Source organism: Cupressus sempervirens, chromosome 7, assembly GCF_028749045.1.
Source record: "Cupressus sempervirens isolate cs-2001-9-10 chromosome 7, ASM2874904v1, whole genome shotgun sequence".
Taxonomy (NCBI): domain Eukaryota; kingdom Viridiplantae; phylum Streptophyta; class Pinopsida; order Cupressales; family Cupressaceae; genus Cupressus; species Cupressus sempervirens.
Genome location: NC_143124.1, coordinates 359,378,434 through 359,397,951, shown reverse-complemented (window position 1 = coordinate 359,397,951; position 19,518 = coordinate 359,378,434). Strand labels below are relative to the sequence as shown.

At 33.1% G+C, this 19,518-nt stretch overlaps 1 protein-coding gene across 4 annotated transcripts in view; it reads right to left on the bottom strand.

Moving 5' to 3' along the window:
• LOC149546957 (uncharacterized) overlaps positions 1-19,518 on the bottom strand; it is a 212,349-nt gene that overhangs the window by 81,665 nt on the left and 111,166 nt on the right. For all 4 annotated transcript variants that reach the window (XM_089791453.1, XM_089791450.1, XM_089791452.1 and 1 more), the window contains exons 10-11: positions 2,767-2,963; positions 2,199-2,313 (exon numbers count right to left, since the gene is read on the bottom strand). In XM_089791453.1, the coding sequence (XP_089647579.1) occupies positions 2,199-2,313; positions 2,767-2,963 (312 nt within the window). The remainder of the gene's footprint in view (positions 1-2,198; positions 2,314-2,766; positions 2,964-19,518) is intronic.

Below are 19,518 nucleotides of genomic sequence, written 5' to 3'. Positions count from 1 at the left end.
CCCACCCCTTGTTTCAAGTTCTTCCAAAATTACCAAGTTTTCTATTCATCTTATCAGGTTTTCTTCTACTTGATTTGGTACATTTGATAGATCATCAAGACCTTTGACATGGAGATGCCTTTCCTCCTGCTCCCTAATCCGTGAGGACCGCCATACGACTCCTTCCCCCTCAATTTCTTCTTCTTGTACTCACGTTGGGTCTTTGTTTGGAATTAGGGGCAATAATTGTTTTGTTCTGTAGGTGTTCTATGTCTTGAACTATCCCTCCCTTGGTTTTCCCATAGGCTTCTCTCTACAAATTACCAGAGTACACGTTGCCTTCGTTGCTCTCATTTTACTTCAGTCCATTCCACTTCTGGTCATACTAAGTTTCTTGCTAGTATCCAGGGTATCTGACCAAGGAGATCATACACAACTGGTGGAACAAAAAGTTCATCTTGTGCCACACTCTTAGGGACCACTATCTCTTGGGCTTCCTTTTGTATAAAATGGTCCACAAAGACTTCCCACGCTTCTAACAACTCTTGTATTACTTGATCCTCCCTTGATACATCTTCCTTTTCCTCATCACTGTTTGTGATTAGTACTTCCTATAGGAATAGCTGTCTCATTACTACATTCTCTAGTTTGTTATGAGACATCTTTCATGTTCAATAGTCCTTAAATAGATCCTCGGTTGGTTATGGAGACCAACTGACTCATCCCCTTGCCACCTTAACTACCCAAACCTTCTATTAACTATTCTTAATCATGCTTAATAAACTAATGTTTTATTATGGCTCTACAGTGGAACATCATGGTAAGTTGGCGATGGAGATGGTAGATGAATATTTGAGAAACAAAAGAGAGATCAGTTGAAGATAGTGCATAGAGTATATTGATTGATAGGATTGGATCCATTACTAACATAAATGGCATTACAATTTTGTGTGGCAGTAGGCATAATAAAGGATGTGCATATAGGAAAAATGGGCACCATTGTAGGCATAGGCAGTAGTATCTGAACTTGGCTTGTAGAAGCGGTATATCCATGCAAATTTGTGCAACTAGCTATATTCATATCCACTATGTGAGTTAAGCTACATTAAACACCCATACAATGTGCATCATCTTGTATCAAGACCTGTCGGTTCCTTGTTAAGCTTTGTGAATTCCTTGTGAGACATTTTGTTTGAAGGGTCATCCTCATCATGAGAAACATGAGGGGAATGACTTTCAGGTTTGTTAGGCAAGATGTTTGTTGGATTCAACATGACTTTCAGGTATGTTAGGCAAGATGTTTGTTGGATTCGACAAAGATAGGTCTGCTAGGTTTCTTGCCAAGAACAAGTTAACAAGCAACGCAAGCTCAACATCGTTACTAGTTGAAGAACAGGAAGCCGTGAATCTATAACTTATTCTCACATCCCACATTTTGAACAACAAAGTATGAAACTCATAAACAAGTATAAGCTCCAAAAACACACAATTGTTCCTAGAAAGCAATAAGTTAAAACAAGAGCCAAAGATATGGAAATTGGTTAATTGTTTTAATGCCTCTATAAAATTTATTGCAAATGTAAATGGTTAAGATGCAATCAAATAACAAAATAATCAGATCATATGCAATAATAGAAATTGTGTAATTGAGTAAATTATGTCAAATAGTTATGCTATGATCCATTGACTACATAATTAAGGAATATGAGATGACATATTAATTAATTAATGCAAACACATAAACAAAAAAATTTCAGTGTAGCTAATTGGGCATATCTCTACTGTGGTGGACATTAGTCCAAGCTCAATATGTGACACAAATACATTTTGGATGGAATTGAGTGCATCCCAAAAACATGCTAGTATATAGTGTACCAAAACATTTATCCATATACATGCATAGAAGGTTCATTAATTTTTATGCAAAAAAATGGAGTCTGCTTAAATCCAAGTGGGGAAGTAATCAGATACTCTAACACAGGAAAACCTATTGTTAAATAAAAGGGCTGTAAATGTGCTAGAATTAAAGTATAAGAAATCAAGCTTTTTGAAATGGTAGAGAAGCAAACTATAGAGAGTCAATCTTAGCATCTCTCTCCTCTTTTTACCACTGGAATTGGAGCATTAAAATTGAAGATGAAAATAGCTTACAGTTAATGAGAAAGAAATAGAAATGTACAGAATGATGAAGCAAATCCAGCTAAGAACCAACTTAGTACCTGGTCCCAACAATGTTAACTTCTCGTCATTTAAGGTGGCCTCAGCGCCATTCAAGAGTGTCCAAAATGGAATTCGTATTTTCACAGTAGATTCTGTGTTATTTCCTTCTGATTCCTTTAATAATCTCAACATGAAAACAAAAAATAATTTTAAATAGGGGTTTAATTTTTCAGTACATTATAGAAATTGACATTAAAAATTTCTATCTAAATAATTTGATCTATTAGTACAACTTCCAAAGAAAATTAGAATTCTGTCTAATTATTGCCTGCTGTTTTCTCTTAATTTATATGTTCATTTCATTGAAAGAAAACCTCGTGTAATGTGCTAGAACAGATTCAATCTTTAAGATGCTTTATTTTTTATAATAGTTGAATCAAAATATTAAAGAAAGAAAATAGTTACAAACATAGAAGTCAGTAAATTATTTTCAAATGCAACAGGGCAGTTGACTGAATTTACAAAGTTGTTCTTCCCTTTCTTGTACTTTGATGCTTTTAACTTCCCAAGTAGCGTAATAGCTAATGTCAAGTTAACATTGTAGTAAACTATGAAGTTATAGACTACCTTTATTGTGAAGAACTCCAATGAAATATGGAGGTATGGATCCCACGAAGACAATGAATTCACTGTTTGTTTAATAGTTAGTCCTGCTATATCCCAATTCAGGGTACTTGATATAAACTGGATAATGTATAAAGTGGAATATTTGTCTCTTTCCTGAAAGTAAATTGAGTCTCCCAATTTTGAAAACGATTCAATGCCTACACAATCAAAGACAAGTCAGTTTTTAAAGATCTGGGTATTTCAAAAATACATACACAAGACTAAACATTATTTAGCTTTAAGTATTTTATCAACTTCTAGAACTTAGGTATGTAGCACCACACTGAACAAAATAAAACATGGTATAACTATAGCAATGAGGCAACTACATAAGACAATGAATTCTGGTCCTTAGCAAATTTTTTTTGAAAAACTAAAATTAGTTGTGGCTGTATACACTAGCAATTATGACATGTTCTAAAAAAAATTGTCCGTGCATTTTGTATGAATATTAGCAAACAATAAATGGTTGCAGCATTGGCAAAACAGCTAGAATCATAGCTGAACATGTGAAACTTAAAAAAAATTCCAACGAAGATTTTATGCAAATTTGTGCAAGTAATCTAGTATGAACAGAAACAAAAATTTCATAACTTCGTAGTGTTAATTTATGTTTAGATTTCTACCTTTGTCAATTTAAAATCATCATCAATAGATCTTCTATAATGACAAAAACAAATTTGAATATAAAATATTAACTGTTTTTTAATCACCAAGATCCCATGATGGCAAGGTGAGAGCATATAGTGAATATATATTATTATTTAAACATTTTTTATGACCAATATCCTGTGAGGGCAAAGATGAAAGCATACTATGAGTGAATAATGATTTTACTTATTTTATGTTAATTATAACACAATATCAAAAAGAAGCGGCAATAAATTAATTCAACAATATAACTTAACACAAATATGTTGGAGCCTAGATTTAAAATTCAAATTCGCCAAAATATCTCAAATAGACAACAAGCAAATGAATCAAATCTATAACCACAATATGTTGTTGCACCACCTACACATACTTGTTGAAAAACAAAACTTCAACATAGATACAACTTTTGGATAAGAATGCTCTCAAGAAACCAAAAGGATTTTCTCCTCCAATCTATAAGGGACTGAAGGAAGTTTGTTTTTTGATCTCTAAATCCAAGAGTAATTAATGCTTGAATTGATAGTTGAACACAAAGCTCAAACTATAAAATATGTTATATGAAAACCGGAAATTTTGTCCAAGGCTAGGCTATAAGAATAATATTAATTCAAGATTATCATAAATTAAATGCATACACTAGTCTTTAAGAAGTGATTGTATTCAACTTGTTGAAACTTCCAACTATATTTAGTATATAGCTACTTTCTATTTTTGGAGAATCGTCAATACTATAATGTCTAACACTCAATCTATGTAAGCATGCCATTTTCTCTAATTCCATTTTTTATTTTTACTGAACTTATAAAATTTGAATAAGGTGAGGAAGCAAGGAGGTTGAAAGGCAAAGGGAAAGTTCACAGAGACCGGTTGAAAAATCATGAGCACTGACTACAGTTGCATTTATAAAAGTATAAATTTTTTAGAGAAATGGATTTCAATATTGCATCAAACATTTCTAATATTTGAAGGTTTTTCATTACCTTATCAGTCACAAGCAACCAAGAATATCAATAAACCACAGGTATTTTTCAGTTTTTTATTAGTGTGGCCAAGAAAAGTCAAGTTTCACAGACATAACTCATCATTTTTTTCTCAAAATCAACAAAATCGTAGTGAGACAAAATGCAGGTGAGGCATGCAAAAAAAATTCCAATTTTGAGCAGGTCTCTACAATTGCTAGGGTGCATTTTGTATTTTTATGATCAAAATCTATTGAATGTCAGAGCTCGGGCACATTTTACAAAAAAAAATCCTACAATTGTTTCTCCCATATAGACATTACATTTTCCAAAAAATTACTTTTTGAGGATACAGTTTTGATAGTAGTCATATTGTGAACACTTAGTGTATATTTTTTGGGATACTCTATATCTAATACAGAAAATAGAAGTACTTTTTGAGTATTTTCTTATTTCTCATTTTTCCCTTAGAGTCTACTAACTATTTTTTGCTAGTTAACAAGCAATGCATTTGAATGCCTGTGCCTTAAAAAGTGGTTCAAAATGCCTTCTATATGGGTGTTTTTTGCTTAAGAGACCAAAATCGTGGTTTGAGAAGTCAAACACATATTTAAAATATGCAATGTTAGTGCATGAAACCTGCTTGGAGAGTAAAATCGGGTTTCGAAAACCTTTTGCATGTAATGCATATGCATTCATTTGGGTGCCTAGACCAAATCAGGTTTATGGGAGTCATTGCATGTTTTAATGACTTGCATTTACATGCAAATTTCATCCTTTGGAAAATCAGGGTTACGAGAAGGCATTCCATATTTGCAATTTACATGTAAAGACCAAAATTGGGGTTTGGGGATTCATTTACTTGTTTTAAAATGCAAGTGAAACCACTCAAGTAATTGTTTTGATGAGAAAATAGCAGTTTGCAAGCCAAAAATGTGGTTTGGAGGAGCAATTACATTATTTCATTTGAAAATAACATGTAATTGACTTGCATCACTTAAAACTTTCTATTTAGAACATGTCTATTTGATTTTCTTAAGAAAATTTCATTTAAAGGAGTCAAATGCATATTTACACCAATATATTTTACATATCATGTGTAAATATGTTCAAAAAGTGATATTTCACTTAAATGTTTTAAATTAAAACATTGAGGTAAATCTCAACATCAAAATAGACTATAAGGTGACAAAGTCACTCTAGTGATGAATTAAAAAGTAACTCAACATCAAAATATAACATAAAGTGCACTATAATAACTAAAATCACTTGAGTTATAAATTTAAAGTCAAAAAGTAACTTAAAAATATAACATAAAGTGATTTTAAGTCATATATCTCAAAAAAGTGCAACTCAACATTAAAATGTAAGGTCAAGATTTCAAATATGTAATGGAAGTTGCAAACCACACTTTTGGGGCTCTTAATCCTTAAGGGTCCGTTTGGTTGCGGAATTAGAATGGAATTGGCATTTGGAATTCTAAAAAATTTCTAATCCGCTGTTTGGGTCCGTAAAATTACAATTGGAATTGAAAAAAATTAGAATTTGGTATGCTCATTTACCCCCAAAACCTCGGATTTGGTCTTCTATCTAAATAAGTGGAATTGCTTTAATTCTCATTTTAATTCTAATTTGGTCAAAACGAGCATTACACAATAATTGAAATGAATTTTTTTTTGAGGTCTGCCTGACCTATTTTGTTTCCCTCGCAATGTAAATCTGGTGAACTTCAAGCTCTTTCAGGCGGCATTGGAAGATAGCACTTATTCGAACACAGGAGTCATTCTTCACCCGATCGCCACGTCCATGGCCAAGCCCTTCATTTACAAGATTGTGGATGCATGCGAACGGTTGGAAAAGGCTTATTCACTCATGTTTCTCACTGAGGACAAGCTTGTAGTTGTTTGTGATCCCCATGGATTTTGACCCCTAGTCATGGAACGATTCAACAATGGAGTCCTTGTTTTTTTGCCTCTGACACTTGTGCTGTTGATCTGCTTGAGGAAAACTACAAAAGGGAAGTGAATCTAGGTGACATAATCAGCATAAAGCACACATTTTCAGTAAATCTGAACTGATACCGATGGAATTAATAGTCTCTTCCTATTTCCGCACAAGAAGTCGAAAGCATGCATTTTTAAACATATTTACTCCCGCTCTTTTTTGACGCTTCTTCTATGTCTTCTTGTCTTGGGTGAAAGTTGTTTTTCCACATTTTTCATTGGTCTCTATGGCAGCATTAGTCAGGTGAGTTATCTTGAGTCTAGGGGTCCTGACTTGAAAAGTTTGTACTCCCCATCAACAAGAATGGATTGTTTCTCATGTGCTTTTTCTTCTGATCTTGGGCAGTAATGGGGAGGCTTAGATCTAGTGCTTATGTTTCCTATATCACCGTATCAGATTATAGCTTCGGTTTGGGTTCTATAGACATGCTAAGAAGGGGGAGCTTGGTATTCTGATTTTACAAATCCACAACCAAACAAAGGAAATGTGTATTCTCACAATAAACTCTTGTTGAACCAAATGACCCCAATCAAATTCTCAAAATCATAATCGAGATTTCAAGTTCCAGAATCCCAAATCCATGATTCTGGATGCCAATTCTCCAATTATATTCCAGCAACCAAACGGGCCCTAATAGCTTTTGACTCACAACTCTGATTAAGCCCCCAAGATATCTCAAATCGAAGGTATGATCAAAAGAAAGAGATTGAAGGAAACAAAAAAGACTAAAACAATTCAAACAAGTACTCAAAAACACAAAGGGAATTTGAAGGCCTCAAAATCAAGTATAGGCTAACAAACTGAAAAAACACAAAGCACTTGATGAGAGCCTTCAGTAAAAAGACTCGCTATATGGATTGGGAATAACTGATTGATCAATCTTTGCTAATCAAATAGTGAGTTACCTTAGAGAAATATGAAACTTAATTGGAAAAGTTTCGTAGTGTTGCCTCCATTTTGTGATGACAAAATGAAAGACAATACAACCTTCAAGGTGTAAGTCGGAAATTCCCTACTTGTTCAGACAAATGCAAGGAAGGTGCTCAGAGATCTGCCATGTGCTAGAATTTTCACACTTTAGAGTTTAGATATTCGAACTGTGTTAGGATATCTTCAAAAAAAAAATTGGAAATCGGACAAGTGTTTGCACAAGTTTGCTCATCTAGATTGGAAGTTCATGTGTGTTTGGGAATCCCCTAGTCACATTGTTAGGATAAAGTCACACAAGTTGGGTTGAAATTTGTCAATGTCAAGAATGTCTTCTCAATCAGGTCAAAAACTCAACACTTGTTAGGAATTTCCCTTGGAAGTGGATCGGACCTTCATAACTTGTGTTCAAACAGCTACCATTGTAGGTTGGAAATCAAACCTGCCTTAGGACAACTTCACAAAACTTATCGGAATTTAGGCAAGTCTTAGGAATTTCTCCCCAAAACATGATCTTCACTTGGAGGAAATTTGATCAAACGAAGGCCAAACCTTAGAAATTCACTTTTGCAACTCCAACTTGTAGGTCAGAAATATCATGGTTAATTGGACAAACCACTAAATGGAATTGAAATTCTACTAAGTTTTTTTATTATGACTTGATCATTAACATTCCCAACCTACTTAAGGATCTTGACTTACAAACTAGGAGTTACTTACACCTCTTCCTTGCCCAAACTTCTTAACTTGTCAACTCTAAGACTTCAAGTGTTGTCATACTAAGACTAAACTAGACAAACCACTACACTTTTGAACAAAAAAGTGGGGTCTTCATTTTCAATAGGCATGTGTGTAAATACAAGACAACAGTTAGAAGTCACATGGGTGCAACATAGTAGTGCAAATCAAAAGAAGAGTTGTACATGCCAAAGGAGAAGTCGTATAGGTCCAGGGATGGAGAAATCACTATCATATAGGGTTAAAGCCATCAAATGGTATGAGTTACCATAGGGATCAGCGCAATACAATGAAAGAGGTTTGTATCATATGATATGAAGTAGTAACAATGCACGAGCACAATTCATCAGTCATACGAGGGATTTTATTTGTATAACATCATTTGTTAGAGCCAAAAGTATGAAGCTTATACACAAAAAGCTAAGAAAGATTTCTACGTGTTGGGTGGATATTTTGCAACCGACAGTTTTGTGAAAATCTAGTCACAAAATAGGTAGAACAGCCATATCGTGTGAGACAAAGTCTCTCCTACATTAAAGGGAAGATTCCCCCTTCTCACTGTTCCTAAGATCAACTCAAGGTAAGCAAGAAGTTGAGAGATTTTGTAAAGGGTGTTACCAATATTCTTTCCTCTTAGCTTTCAGGAAAGAATCCACTTACCCACGGAGTGGGCAAGATAAAACCTCGAACTACACTTCTATCTAAAGTTGTAAACGGTGATAATGATAAACCAACAACTCAAAGGCTGATTGAAAGTGTACCAGTTTGGTTCTAAGCCCTGTTTGTTTAATTTATAAGAAAAATCTTTACCATTGGGGCACAAAGACTTTCAGAGTAGGGAAATTGTAACTATCTTTTGTGAATTTGAGATGGTAAGACAAGCTACAATTAAAGCTTGCAGTTTATATATTACCACAACCACTCCCAGTCAAAGCGTCGGCTCCAATTGCTTCTTAACTCACTACGATCTATTATGGATCACACAATAATAACATGAATCAAAGACAATAGGCACAAATTACAGTCAAAGTTTCTAATTTACTCTATCACAATTGCTTCTAGTCAAAGCTTCAAATTCAATTGCTTCTTTTATTCACTTTTCTCCCACATTCATGTTGCACAATCAAAGTTATGCTTGCATAAGTGTGATAGAGCTTTCTTGCATACAACAAAACATGATTTTTCCAATGAGGGAGGCACTCCTTATATGGGTAAATGAGTTGAGAAAAATATGGAGGAAAAAGTGGGAGCAAATCAACCAACTTTGACACGGTCTAACTAATAAGAGAAATTATTGGATTACATATCATTACACATAAGTCTTATTACATGTAATTACACATTTTCATGTAATACATCCTTTTCAATTACAAACATGAAAGAAGAAGAAACAGAAAGATGGAAGAGAAATGAAACAATCCTAGGGATTGTTCTGAAGGGCCTTGTACTTGGTGATGCAATCCAGGATGATAACAGGATCAAGAGTTCTTGTATTTCATGCCACTACATTCACCTTGATATCCATGGTGTTGCATCTTTTGATAGCCTCTGACTTTCTTTATGAATTGTCCGTTGTCATTTGAAAACTTGATATGCTCAAGTTGTCGTGAATTCTCTTTTGTAGATTGGCACATTCTGGAATCTTTGACACTTTGAAGACCTTGACGATGTCCGGATGTAAACACGGAACAACTTTCCACCAACATTTTTAACTTCTTTTTTTTGAAAGCAAAGTGCTTAGTGCATTCTCACACAAACTCAGGTTCTTAGACAACCATTGGGAAAATGAAGACCAAATGAATTACAACTTCTTTGATTTGAAACATGCCTTCTTTACTGGATGTCTTCACTCTTTATAGAAATTTTGGCATATCTTGACTTGCTGCAACATGAAAGTTTCAATGGCATTGAATCCATCATTGGAAGATATGGATTCTAACTCCATGAGAATATTGGCAAAACGGATATCTAAGGAACAATATATGCAAAGTATTGATTAGATCTCATGGAACATATGTAATGAATTGGATGTGATATGGAAAGTACATGCAAAGGGCTAAAATGGGACTTATGAAGATGGATGGTGTGTGAGCAATGATGGGTTTTTGTGGGTATGGCCCAAAATGAAAATTAAGATGCATATGGACGTGTGCAAATGATGACTTTGGTGTTTTAAACAGTAACCTTTACCAAAATCGGGTTCTCAAGATACAATCACATGTAAAGTAATTTACATGCAATCATGACTTGATGCAAACATGCAATGAGGTTCAAAGAATGAGATTACAAGTAAACACATATGAAGGATGAGATTGCATGTAAATATGGATGGAGGATGGAATTACATGTAAGTGGGAAAGAAGAATGAGACTACATGTAAGTGCAGATGGAGGGTGAGATTACATGTAAGTGCAGATGGAGAATGAGATGCACTGTGTCATGACATGGAAAATGGAATTACATGTAATTGCTCTTGAAATGTAATTGCATATGAAAGTAATGGATGCAATGTGCCTTGGCATGTAATGGCGAATATGAAATGAAACGATTCACTTCCATGAAAAGGTGGAAGGTGGAGTGAAGTGAAACGTGCTCAAGTTCTTGGGATAAAACTTGCAATTTCTTTCAAAAGAAGAAAAACGAGAAAGCAAGCAAACAAACAATGAAAACTAGTACAAAAGAAACATATGCCTTTAGTTTTAGACTCAATCATGTCAAGCAGCAAGTCGCTTTCGTGTGCAAATTCAAATTTGGAGTTTGGGGAAAACCCAAAAGTATGAAAATGAGAGTTTCCATCATATTTAAAGGAAAAATGCACTTTTCATGGCATATCTATGGACAAGCGTGCAACTTCAAGCTAAAATATCTATGGAAATAGCAAGATAAGCATGAATTGATGAGCAAGTTTGAAAATGTCCACTTACTTGAAGATCAAAGAGCCAAAATAACAAGAGTCATAGACTTTAAAGACCAATTTTCCTCTAAATCTGGATTCTCAAACAATAATTTGACTTCTTTCATACTTGCATGTAACGGACATTCAATGGCCGAATTTGATATGAGAACGCCAAAAACGTAGTCTCCAAAAACAATAGTATGCATTAAAACTCAAAAACGACCCCTCTTGATTCAAATATATGGGCTGAAATGACATTTTTTGAGTACTTTTAATAAAAACATGGCTTTTTTATGCAAAAATCTGGGCCGTTTTTGCAAAAACGTGGCCCAAAAATGCATGTTTTTGAGTCATTTTTGACTTATGAATGCAAAAATGAATGTGCCAAATGAATATACATGAAGCCAAATGCAAAAATTTGGCTTCAAAATGCAAAAAAGTGGATAAAAACCCCAATTTTCTAGGCATTTTTAGCAAAAACGTGATTTACAGAAGGCATGATATGAAGTTATTCTGACATTTGAAGACAAAAATATGTTCATCAACAGCATATATATGGATTGAAACCTCAAAAAAACTTCTATTTGAGCCAAAAAAAATCAAAACTGCCCTGAATCTGGGCGTTTTTTAAAAAAACGTAGCTCAAAAAAGCAAAAATATGAGTCATTTTTGTCTTGGATATGCAAAATCAAGACCCTCAAATGCATATATATGAATTAAAACTCAAAAATGTCCCTTTTGTGATGGATTTCAAGCCATTATATGGGCAGATCTAAGCATTTTTTATGGAAAACGTGTTCTTGGAGGAGGAAAACATCAAGTTTTTTGCCGTTCAATCTTGAAAAACAGGTTTTTGGGATGCAAATGCATATGTTATAAGAAGAACACACCTTTTTGGTGCCATTACATATTTTAAAGTTTTCAAAAATGACCTCCATTAGGCAAAATGCACCTTTTGGGTTTCATTACATGTTTTTAAAAAGTGCATGCAAAGGCACCTTTTTGGTGGAATGACATGTTTTAAAATTGACCTCCAAACCAAAACTCACCTTTTTGGTGTCATTGCATATTTTTGCAATATGCATGTCTCACCTTTTTGGTGTGATTCCATGTTTTAGCAATATGCATTTGCATCTTTTTTATGCACTTTACATACATTTTCATTCAAAATCTCACCTTTTAGATGTAATGACATATTTTTGATGAAAATGTGCTTGTAGACATGCTTGCACAACTTAAGTGATGAATTAAGCACATGTCAATTTAATTTTTGATGAGATGTTACTCAAATGGGTCATAAATAATATTTACACTATATAGATAAATATATAATGTGCAAATATCATTTTAAAAGTAATATTTACTAAGATATTCTAATTTAAAACACAAATTAAATTAAACTAAATAGTTAATATAGTCACTTAAGTGAAAAATTAAAAAGCAACTCAACTTAAAAATATTACATAAAGTGCACTATAGTTACTTTAAGTGAAAATTAAAAGGATAAAGCAACTTAAAATAATAGCATAAAGTGAATTTATGTTATATTTTTCAAAAAGTGAATGTCAAAATAAAAATATAACATGATATTTTTAATTCGTGCAGTTGCACCTAAAAGGTCCACTTTTTGGGCAGTAAATTGGTCATATTTTTTGATTGCCAACTCCTATTAAGCCCTAAGATATACTGAATCAAAGGAAAAATAGAAAGCAATGACTTGAGCAAAACCAAAGGACCAAAAACCAACAAAGACACTCAAAAATGGAAAAAAATGATGTTAAAGGCCTCAAAATCAAGCAGAGGCTCGACAAACATAAAATTGAAAAAGACTTGACGAAAGCCTTCAATAAAAGAATTCATTATATAAATTGAAGTCAATTGGTTTTTTCTTTTTTTATTATCAGTAAACAGCCAAAGCCTTGTATTATATTGAATAAATTTAATTTAATTTACCGAATTCTCCGTTCAAATGGGCACTAGTAGGAAAGAACGGAGCAAGAAAACCTCCAGTTTTGCTCGGGACCGAAGTCCTATATTATACAGTTAAAAAGGGGCATACCCAAGTTTATATGAAACTTCATACAGGTATATACAAAATTTGATGAAGCAAGTAATAACAAATAGACATCCTTTGAAAAGGGGACCTAAAACTAAAGAGAGGGAAGGTTCCGAACAAAATTTAGCAAGGATCCTACCATGAAGAATTAATCCATCCATCTACCATCTGCATGACAAAATACAACTATCTTCCAATATGGCATTACTACCAAATCAATCTAATAAAAAAAAAACAAGTAAAGAGACCAATCAACATACTAAGAGACTCTTTATACAATAAGAATCCTAAATTATACCAATAGAGTTAATCGGAAGATTTTATAATATGCTTTATGTGAATCTTTATCTAGAATCTTATCCCGTTATCTAATCAGTTTACAAATTATACTTAGAGTGGATTAGATATTCAAGGTCCTTATCTAGTTTGAATGAATAGATTAATCAAAATTATATTAACTAAATTCAATAATTTTAGATGTTCAATGATTCTTCTTATTCTTATCGTATATTTATGAGTTTAAGAGAAGTCCGAATCAGTAGCCAACTTGAATTCATTCATATTGCCTAACTAAGATTATAAAAAAATATTAGTAGGGAAATTGATAACCGCCTTGCTCTACTTAAATCATAATGAAGTGCAAACTAAATCCATAATGATGAAGGAAAAAAGTAGAGCACTGGTCATTGGACAATATACAAATTCAGGCATACATGCCCAAATGTTTATTTTAAATACCTCACAAATACAATCAGCTTAATATTCTTTCTAAGTCTCCTTCATTAATTATTACTAAGGAAATAAAATCAAATAAAATAACAAATCATAGATCGTCATTAGTAGCTAAAACCACCAGCATTTGTTCAATAATGATTTTAATTTATAATAACAAAGAACAAATTCAGACCCATACGACTAGAGACAAGAAATCAAAAGGGAATATAAGAGGCTTCAATCAAAGCTAGGGTAAGGCAATACCTAAAGTAGTAAAAAAAAATCCATTTAAGATTCCAGCTATACATTAAAGATCCTAGCTAACAGATGCTATATCTTGGCCTCCTTTATGTTTAAATGCAATAAAGCCATAGTACAAAAATCTAAATTCTTTCTCACTAGCTAAATCATTTATATATTTATACAACCTTTTGTCTATTAATATATCATATGTTTTCTTCATACTAACACAACTCAGGCTCGTCCTCAAAATGCCAAATTATATAAAAACTTCTAAACCAACTACATAATACCTATATACTAACTATAACAGCTAATCTTTAAGGAACTTGATATACAAAGCAGTTCCCATGCAAGGAATAGAGGAAAAAACTAAAAAGGTCATTCCTAGGGCCATACTATACTATTAAAATTAACCCTAAACCTAAATGAGCAGATTCACCCAAAGCAACCATACGGCTTTTAACGTTGAGCCTCCTCTTTCTTCTAGCACACCATTATAATGTCCTTGGCTTTATCCTCATCATCAGCTGGTGATCCTAGTGGGAACACACACGTTGTGAGCTCTCTAGTGAACTTAATATAATTCGGCAATATAAATTCCAATCTGCCTAGATCATCAAAATTGATATCTGGTTCTACATAGGCTTCAAACACTTGAAGAAAGTTCATAATCCAGTCCTTGTTAAGGTCCTCACACTCCACCTCAGCAGGAGATTAATACTGGCCTCCATCTTCGACCATGCATTGAAGAATTTAATGTTATCTCTTATAAACATAGACGGTCTCCTAGCAACATTAACAAGCTGAAGCTCCTCTAATTCATATGCCATGTAGACCTCAGGAAGTGGAATTCGTATTTTCTCATCCATACTCATAAGAGCATTTTCTAGACCCACAAGCCAGGTGATATCGAAGATGTTATAGCAAAGCCTGACATTTTCCCCTTTCTCGACTCTAGCCCTAGCCAAACATCCTATAAAAGAACCTATGATAGAGCTATTGGTACGTCACGTAAAATCATAATTAAACAACCTCTCCCCAATTGCACAGAGATTGCAAGCCTAGAAACATCATCTACCAGGTTAAGAATCCTATTCAACCTCTCCTGTTTGACAGCCCCTTTGAATGCCATTGTCCTCACTTACAAAGCGTGAAAGAGGGCAATAGCTAACTCCATGCTCAGAGAGAAACAATAGGGTTTGTTAAGAAAGAAGAACTGTAAAGAGATTTAGTATTCTAAGCCTTAAATAATAGATGGCGACTCACGGATTGTTAAGCATTGATTGATGCCTACTCATATATGTGTGGAATTATAGAGATACACTAAAAGAGACTATACTTAATGTTTCATGATTGTTTCTCAGATGCCTTATACATGTAAGTAGATTTTCTTGCTACAAATGTTTGTCTAATAATTACTTCTAATAAAGGTGCCATAGTTCTACTAAATTGTCCTTTGCTCTAATCTTAGTATTTACTTAACTTAATTCTGTTATGCTAAATATAGTCTTCTCCCTCAACTCCTTTATTTGCCAATTTATCAGCTTCTAAATTCCCTTCATGATAAATATGTTGTATTCTAATCTCCTCAAATTGATCTATAAGATTAAGTACACTTTCTAGTTCAACATTTAATATCCAATTCATTGTTTGTCGCTTTCTAATTGCATTTAGGATAATTTGTGAATCACCTTCAATAATTAACTTTTTAATATTCTTTTTTATGCTTAATTTTAATCCTTCTTTTGATGCTTCCAATTCAACTACATTATTAGTTACATTACCTAATGGTTTAACTCGTTTTAATATCCAATCTCCATTTTCTGATCTAACAATACAGCCCAATCCTACTTTCCCAGGATTTTGTCTAGAAGCTCCATCAAAGTTTAATTTCTTCCATCCTATCGGAGGTGCAACCCATTTACATTATTTCCTGGCTATATTACCCTTTTTAGGATAAACTAAGAGAGGATTAATCAAATGAAGCCAATTTTTCCTCATATTCTCATCCCATGTTGAGAATGTACCTTCCGCCTTGGGTGTGTTCTTGAGATGACAATTCATAACTTCCGTGATGGCTGTCTTGATTTTATTGAAAAAAGTTATCTTACTAAGTTCTAAATTTTGAAATATTTGTCTATTTTTTTCCTTCCATATTCCCCACATAATGATTGCAAGTGTAATATTGCATAATTTCTCATAGACGCTTATCCTATTCTTAATTGGCCAACCCCTAAGAGATCCCTTGATATCCTAAGGTAAAGGGGAAGTCTGATTCAAAGGGGCACTTAAACAAAATATGCTCCATATTTTCAAATTCATTTTTGCATAGACTGCATTTGAATGGTCCTTCAAATCCCATTTTAGAGAATCTATCGGCTGTAAGAATCCAATTTTGAATTGCTGCCCAAAGAAAGATACCAACCTTAGGTAGGCATGCTAAATCCCAGCACAAATCCAAGGGTATAGCAATATTATCCCATCTTTGTGAGTTAATTATAAGATCATATCCTAGCATAACTTTGTATATTCCATCATTAGATGCTCCCCATATGAGTTTATCTACTCAGTTATTGTGAGTCACAGATCTACCCTTAAGGATATTTTCAAGGATAGTTTTATCTATACTTGGAATATTAATATTATCCAAAGATTTCCATACCCAAGTCTCGGTCTCATCAATCCTACTAAGTATTTTGGCATCAGAAACCTTGGGTCCCCAAATATCAGTAATGACATTGATGTTGTTTCTAGATATTTCAGAATTAATAATTGGGGATTGACCATCCCATGAATCATCCCAGAATAATGCCTCATCACCTCTACTTAAAACCCAAGTAATATTTGTTGACTAGAGGCCTACATTTCATCATTAAATTCCAGTTTTCTAAACCTCTTGGTGGATTTTTGATTCCAAAGAGAGAGGAAGGATCTAATGGATTGAGATATTTATTATAAAGTATTTTCGCCCATTTTTATCTTTTCCCTTATATAAGCACCATACTACCTTTGCTCCTAATGCCTTATTCTGCCAACTGAGATTTTTTATGCCCAATCCTCCTTTATTCTTAGACCGACATATCTTATCCTATTTTATTAGTGCTTGTTTCTTTTTCTCTTCTGTTCGACTCCAGAAAAAATTTCTAAGTTTTCCTTCCAGTTTTTTATTAACATTATTCGGTAGCAGAAGGCAAAATAGAGGATAAGTAGGAATAGCTGACAGAACAGATTTAATTTTTGTTACTCTCCCAGCTTTATTTAGCCATTTTCTTTTCCATGATTCTATTTGTTTTTCTACTCTTTCTAAGATATTGTCCCAACCTTTTTTACTCCTAACTCCTTTTTCTAAGTATATCCCTAAATATTTACATGAAAAGTTACTTTTTTTGTATCCCATATAATTGCATATACATTCCTCCATGTTCCTTGGTTTGTTTAAAAAGAAAATTTCCGATTTTTCTTCATTAACCTTTTGTCCCGATGCTGTTGAATAATCCAATATAATTTGTTTAAAAGCTTTGATTTCTTCCTTCATACTACTTCTTAGAAGAATGATATCATTAGCAAACTGCTGATGGGTAATGTTTGAAACATTCTCAATGATAGTAATGCCTTTAATTAATCCCACACCTTGTACCTTTTGAATAGCACTACCAAATGCTTCTGCCATAATTATAAAAAGAAAAGGTGACATGGGGTCTCCTTGTCGGATACCCCTTGAAATCTTGAAGAAACTTTCAGGAGTACCATTAATAAGTGGTGAGATTTTTGGAGTAGATATACAGTTAAAAATTATATTTATCCATTGTTTTGAAAATCCAAACTTTTCTAGGCATTTACATAAAAACCTCCAATCTATTGCATCATATGCTTTTTGTATATCTAACTTCGTAAACATACAAGCTTCTTTGTTTTTAACTGTTGAATGTATAGTTTCCTAAATGATGGATATTCCATTGAGAATTGATCCACTAGGTACAAACCTAGTTTGTTCTTCTGAGATAATTTTTGGAAGAAAAGTTTAATCCTATTTGCTATTGCTTTAGAGTAAATTTTATATATTGTATTACATAATGCTATGGGGTGAAAATTTGATGGTGACTCTGCTACATCTTTTTTTGGTATTAATGCTAAAAATGTATGGTTAATTTTAGTTAAGATTGATCTCCCATTTCTAGCTGCCTCTATTGCTTTCCATAATTCTTCCCCTAGGATTTCCCAACATTTTTGGAAGAAAAAAGCTTGGAAACCATTAGGCCCTTAAGATTTATCTGGGCTAAGCTTAAAAAGAGCTAATTTGATTTCTTCTTTTCTAAAAGGTTTATTGAGCTCCTTGTCAAAATTTTGTGATCAGTTTAGGTATATTATTTAGCATAATTTTTATTTTTTTGGTTAAATTGGATGAGTCATAATTTTTTAATAGATTCTCATAATATGTGATGAATGTTTGAGCAATTTCTATTGGATTATCAATAATACTACAATTATTATCTTTAATTTGAGTAATAGTTTTAAAAGCTTTGTTGTGTATTGTACTATTGTGAAAGAATTTTGTGTTTCTGTCTCCTTTTGCTAACCATTTTTCCCTCGACTTTTGTCTTCAAAAGACTTCTTTTGCTAAAATGTCTTCTTGTATGATTAATAGTTTTTTTTTCTTTAATGAATTTTTCATTGTCCATACCATTTTTAATGATTTTATTATGTAATTTTTTAAGATCTTCATTATTCAATTTGTCTTGGAATATATTATTGAAATGTGTTTTATTCCATTTTTGCTAAGTTGTCGATTCGGGTTCGGGGTTCGATTCTTGGATTCGCGCAATTTTTTATTTTCCCATTTGGGTTCGTGGGTGGGTTCGTGAGTATATATATATATATATATAAACACACACAAGAGAAACATGCATAGTTGCAAAACAAAGTCATTTCACAATATGAACAATTGTTGCTTGATCATTGATCAATGCCAAATGCCAATGGGTTTCGGGTCCCTTCAAAACTTATTTTTACTTGAATCTAAAAACATTAAATACTCACTCATTAATCTATCTTCATGATTGTAAAGAAAATTATACATTGAATTACTAAATTGTAAAACATAGACTAGTTCATCAAATAATACATTAAATTACTAAATTGCAAAACATAGACTAGTTCATCAAGTAATAAAGATTGAAACATGATGATAGATGACAAGTTTTTACTAGTTTATCAATAATCATAGTATCAAATGCCCTTCAAGGGTCAAATGGATCATCACAAAATGAGGGATCAATGGCTTCATCCCCAACTGCAACTATATCTAGATCTTCATCATTGGAACCCAAACTGGTTCCACTAGTCCCATATGCTGCTATATCATCGTCCTCCTCCTTGACATAACGGATTAGATCAGTGAAATGTTTTTTATTAAATTCCTTTTAGAGTTGCATAAGAAAACAATTAAAAAAACACACTCTTTAATGTTGTTTTAGCCTTGGGTTCGCTGTGGGTTCATCTGGGTTCGCTTCAGCAAGGACCCA